We start from the raw sequence: 6000 nt of genomic DNA on the forward strand, positions 1-6000 counted from the left end.
AGTTGGGCTAATCAGGGATTTGATGAAAGTCTCTGATCTCTCTCTAGATTCCCATCTCTCCTGACAGTATTGTCTACCAGCGCAGTTTTAACCTCGTTACCCAATTTTCGATTTTGGTAATATTTCTTAACTCTTCTAGCATCTAAGCTCTCTCTGTTGGATGTGCAGAAATAAGCTTGAGTGGCATTGTTCTAAAGCAGTATCGCTCGTGCAAGTTTTTAAAAATAAATAAAAATGAAATACAGCATGTTCCTGCAGACTACTTTTAGTAAAAACTGGCTTATTTTTATGCACCAATTACTTTTAAAAGAGGAAAATACATTATTCCATTTCTATCAGTTGTCAACACCAGTTAAAAGTGATCCCTCCTTATTCACAAAGAAGAAGGGGGGGAGGGCAATACTTTATTCCTTTTTAAAAGGAACTCAAAACATAAAAGACCTCCAAATAACTTCCACCAGTCCTCAGGATGTTCCCTTTTTTATTACTATTATTTTGATCTCGGATTTAACGCAAGCAGCTTTCAACTACATCGCTTTGTTAATGAAACTGTAACAGTGCAGCTTACTTTAAAAGGGGGAAACCAAGGCGAGAGAAAATGAGAAATAAAGGCAAAAGAGAGGCTTTGATTCATCAATGCCAGCATTTAAGAGATGTACAGGAGTAAGGTAAATGGTTCACCTGCTGCCAGTTCTCCTCCAAGGATGGCAAAGCTGAGAAGTACCCGGTGTCGTGGACAAGCTGCAGTTCCTGGAATATACTATAACTAGCCAACACATCCATGTTGTTGTTGCTGCTGCTGCTGCTGCTGCTGCTGCTGAGCAAAAAAACAAACCACAACCTTTTCCTTTTAGATTTGTGTTTGAAATTTCGTGATGGGGTTTTAGTTCTGTTCATTAAAAAGGAGGGGGGGAAAGACTCTTAGGCGTAATCAATCCAGATGTCCTTTTTTCTCTCGTTTTGCTTTTGTTTGAGAGAGACAAGAAAATATTTGAAGTCACACTTTCAAAGATAGGGGGGGAAAAATCAAGCAGGAACAAGAGTGGAGGAAGGAAGAAGAAGGAAAAAAAAAGAAGGAAAAGAGCCCCATCAACAACCCGGTAAGAAAGGAAAAATGCTCCCAAACATGTACAAGGCGAGCCGTCAGCCAGGCAACCAAGAGGGGAACTTCTCCACTTGTAGTAAAAAGCAATTGCCTTCAAGGGCTCTGTTGCTGACTCCAGCGCTTGGACCAGAGAAGGGGGGGGGGGAATGCAAACTCACTGACACGAGACTGCCATCTATTTCTGCATTGCTGCTCGCTGCTGAATGCAATCTTTGCTCTCTATTGGGGGGGGGCTCGCATTTTCTCCCCTGTGCGCGCTCCCCGGGCGCGCTCCCCACTCTCCCCCCTCCCCGTCCCTTCTCCGCGCAGTCGTGGGCTCTTCAGAGGAAACCGTCCATTAAGGCAGCGCGTGACCATGTAAGGTAAACAGGGGGAGGGAAGAGAGGGCCGCTCATGAAGTCACTGAGGCCCAATCCAGGCCTTCCTGGAGGGAGAGGGGCGGGGCCAGAGCACGGAAGAGACGGAGGGATTGGAGGAGGGTTTCATCCGACTGCCGCCTTATAAGGCAGTGTAAGGGGAGCTATTTTTAGAGAACTATATAAGCGGGTTGGGCTGAGTGCTGTGCGCCGAGGCTTGGGAGGGCTAGATGGCGCGGTAGCCGAGTTCTGGTACATGCAAATTTCCAGGGGATGTCTTTGCAGGGCAGCCAGCCCGCCCGCCCGCCTGCCTTTTGCATGACAAGGAGAATAAACGGCCGCAAGCTGGAGAACGGGGATAACGCAGGATGCCTGGCCCGCAAGGACGGCTGCGGAATCGGGGATGGACAGGAGTGACGAGGAACTGGGGCTCCTTTCTTCCTTAGCTGGTCGTCGCTCTCTTTATTTCCCTGTCAAAGGCAGGGTCCTCCTTTGAATCTAGAGATAGATCTGTATAACTGAAAAAAAGGCAGCGGGAGCTCCACGCAGAAACGGTGGAGGTTGGGGGAGGGAGTGGGGAGGGAAAGGAGACACAGCGAGTCCGCGAAAGAAGCTAAGCATCCCCGCGGCTCGCCGTTCTTGCTGGCTTCGCTGGCTACAAACTAGCAATCTAGTGGGAAGTGCGCGATACTTCCCGTTACGTAGGATTTGAGATTCACTGAACTCATCCGGACGTCCTTCTAAGTAAAAGCTGCCCGGGATGGGGCCGCATCCCTCTGCTGGCTAACGGTGGTTGACCTTGTAGCACCAAGTAAGGCGGCTCGGAGTTCGGACGCGCTTCCTTGTAGCAGAGCAGCGTAGGCGGGCTCCGCGCTGTTGCAGAGCCAGCTTGGCTCCCAGAAAGAAAATAATAGTAGCTAAGATTTCAAGTAAGAATAGGTGCAAGAGTTTTATATTAATGTTTGGAGTACTGGACAACGCAGCGATGGATAGGAGAGCAGCTGAAAAGAGATCAAAACCTTGGGAACATAAATGAAATCCTGATTTAAGGTCTTGAAAATGTTGCAATATAGCGCATGAATCCATTTGCTATCAAAAACAACAAAAAAGCAACCTACTGGCCTCTTTGTGAATTACATTTTACATAAACATCTTGACAGTTTTTCCATAAAAGGTTAGCCTGGTGACATTGTCTTTCCAAAAGTTTTTCTGGAAGGGGGGGGGACAGTAATGAGCTTTTGCCCCCAAAATACAGAGAGATTTAATTACGATGTAATTACTTCTCCACACTTCACAATATTATGTGTTTTATACACATGATCTTTGCAATGTAACGTTTAGTGAAAACTAAACTAAAGTGTTTTGCTTACCAACCCAAGTTCCTGGTGAGCTGTCTGTAATGCGGCTGGGTTTACACACATTCAGCTGAAAAAAGCTGTCTAGTTTTTGTGGTTCAATGAATTGTGCAAGCTCAGCCGGTGTGGTTATTTTATGGTTCAGTGTGTTATGCAAACTCAGGCAATTTGATTAATTCAGTAAGCCATGGTTCAGTAACCATAAGTTAGAGTGAAGTGTGAACACACTTTCAAAAGATCATATTCCTGCCATTATCTGTTTCAAACAGCAGCTCTCAATAAAATTTCGGTTATATTTGTCAAAATGATGATCAATTGATCAACTTAATAACCACTGGAGGGGAGCCAAGGATTCATTCCTCCTAGCTACAGCATAGAGGTGATGCTGATAGATCACACAGTAGAAGCTGCTGTAGATAAGTTGTTAGGTATTTCACTGGACTTATATACTACTACAGTTGAAGCTGATCTGGACTGACATACATTTGAAACATCACAAATGCAGCTAAAAACATAATGCACATTAAAGTAAAATAATAATGTATACCAGTATATAGTACAAGGAATCATTCAACAGCCATCATCAAGTAAAGGAACACTTCCAATTCTAGAGGAAACAGTTCATACCATTTCAGTTCTGAAGTCCTTATAAAATACCTAGTGCTAAAAACGGGGGGGGGGGGGTCAGTATGGATATTCAGGGAGACAGTAACTGAGGAGGCTTGCCTCCAGGATGTCTAAAGATGGGAAACCCTGAGCAAAATGACAATGTCCATCCTAACTGGATCTTATTGAATAGGAAAATATTATCAAGAGAAGTCCTGCAGATAATTGTGCTTCTGAACCATGGGAGGCTTTAAAGATTTACCACCTACACCTTTAATTGCTCCAGGTCAGATGCAGACAACTGGCAACCAGCACAGCTCTCAATATGGTGGTGTTATCCAGATGAATTGGGAAGCACCCATAACTTCTCAGGCCACTGAATTCTGGAACAAATATGGTTGCCAAATATTCTTCACTGGCAATGCAATAGTCCAATAAAGATGACTAAGTCATAAGTGACTATTTGTAGAGGCTCCCATTCCAAAACCAAGTGTAACGACCAACTAGTTAGCTACCAAGTAGGTAAAGTAATTAAGATCATTGGCTGATCAGGTACAAAATAGCCAGGGAAATCGTTGAAGCCTTGGAAACATCCCTCTTGTCAATCAAAGGAGTGCTGATTTACCACCAGCATAAGGAAACAACAGCCAATGACTTAATAGCCAGCCATCAACATCCCAATCAATAAGAAGCCACACCCAACCAGGCACCACATAAATACAATACATAGAATAGCCCAAAGTGCACATTCCAGTAGAGAGAGAGGTTCCCTAAGGATGGGGGTCCAGCACGGGTCCAAAAGCTCTGAAGACTAAACCTGTGATCCCAGTGACCTATCCAAATTGGATTCTGGAACATTATCCTTGGTCCCATTTATCTGCTTTCATTCATGAAAGTAACTACCAACCAGGTAAAGCAACCAGAACTGTATAATTAAGATGCACCTACTTGCATTAACACTGTTAAGGAGCTGGGGTAATTACTCTTCTGTCAAAACTTGTATTTGATATTTCTGTATCACTTTTAATTTCTAACTACAAGCATCAACGTGATTTACAATAAAATAACAAAATGGAATAAAAGCAATCAGTTAAAAAAATGATAAAACATTGGTAAGTTACATTGGGCAGCTAGCAATACTGGCAACCAAGATATTCACAGAAAACTCTCCACCGTGAGTCTATTTTCAATAGGGACACAGTGAGTACAACCATGAAGAATGCTCTTCTTTCCACTATTGCAAAGTGAATATTATCAAACTGGTGTCAGAAGCAAAATGTGTTCCACTGAATGTAAAGATGGAAAAAATCTTTAGTAAAGACAACTTTTCCTTACATTGCCTATCCCTTTTCAGTGTTGTAAACAAACATGAATGTAATTTGATAGCTAACAGAAAGCTAATGGGGACCAGTCTGGTCTAGTGATTAAGGCATTGGACTAGGAGCAGGAAATCTGAATTCTAGTCCCACTTTAGGCACAAAAGCCAACAGGATGACTTAGTCACACTCTCTCAGCTCTAGGAAGAAATCAATGATGAAAACCCTCTGAAAATATTGTACAGAAAACTGCAGAGAACTAACTGACCATGTAGTTGCTATGACACTTAAAGGCACCACCTCCCAAACAAGGAGAGCAGCTAATACATCCCTTTGAGCATGTGAGTAGGAGTATCCATGGCACATAGCTGCCATACTTTGTGGCAGCTCATAAAGAAAGGTTTCTCATTCATACAATGCATTACTGTAGTTCAATCTGGTTATGAATCCATGGGTCATCAGGGTCTGGCTATTTCTATCCAGGACAGATGAGAGTTGTAGCAAAAACTGTTAATTACTGTCAAGGTCTGCCCAATTTAGGAATGTGTTCCTGCTGATGAAGTGAAGTAATTGATAAATTGCCCAATTCCCAGACTTGGAAGCCATTTACCCACTGAATTTTAGTCTCAGCCCTGTATCTTAACCACAGGAATATTTTTTTAGCTACTGTATCTGTACATGTCTCTTGTATATACTGTAAAATATATGATTCTGAATGCTAAATAAAGGGGGCAAACTGGAAAAATTCTCCAATACTATTCACTTTTTGTTAAATATGATTTTATCCAAAGCATGTATTTAACAAAGCAAATATAGTCTAGTAATAAAGTAAATAAACAGTGGCATATAATTCAAGGAGCAAGCAAAACTACTTAACCAAAATGTTTTCAGAATATTTTGAAGTCTACAACTGCATTTAGCATCTAGTCATGAAAAGAAAATTCAACAATTTCATCTGAAGTGGCAATTTTCTTAACATAAAAAGTGCAATCTGATGATGTGTCTGATATTTTGCCATCTTTTTAAAAAAGGAGTGGAATATAGGTTAGGATCTGATCACACAGATTTTTAAAGGAAGTAAGGGGCACAGAATTAAGGTTAAGGAAAAAATTCATTAATTGATAGTCGCTACTTTGAAGTTGAAGATGGAAGCTAATAAATCAGTTAAAATAAGCCATACTTTGGGATACGAGCCTAGCCAACCTTCTAAATCAAACTCTTTTATTGTTTTTATCTCCAGAAATAGCCAAGAAATACAGGTA

The 6000-nt window shown here is 42.0% G+C and overlaps 1 protein-coding gene across 1 annotated transcript in view; it reads right to left on the reverse strand.

Annotated features, from left to right (window-relative positions):
- Nucleotides 1–1333, reverse strand: part of KLF7 (KLF transcription factor 7) — an 84356-nt gene extending 83023 nt beyond the window's left edge. The window contains exons 1-2 of the mRNA XM_083354935.1: nucleotides 1264–1333; nucleotides 682–811 (exon numbers count right to left, since the gene is read on the reverse strand). Of these exons, the coding sequence (XP_083211061.1) occupies nucleotides 682–811; nucleotides 1264–1280 (147 nt within the window). The 5' untranslated portion in view covers nucleotides 1281–1333. The remainder of the gene's footprint in view (nucleotides 1–681; nucleotides 812–1263) is intronic.
- Nucleotides 1334–6000: the final 4667 nt, after the last annotated feature.

Source organism: Vipera ursinii, assembly GCF_947247035.1.
Source record: "Vipera ursinii genome assembly, chromosome: 1".
In the NCBI taxonomy this organism is placed as follows: Eukaryota; Metazoa; Chordata; class Lepidosauria; order Squamata; family Viperidae; genus Vipera; species Vipera ursinii.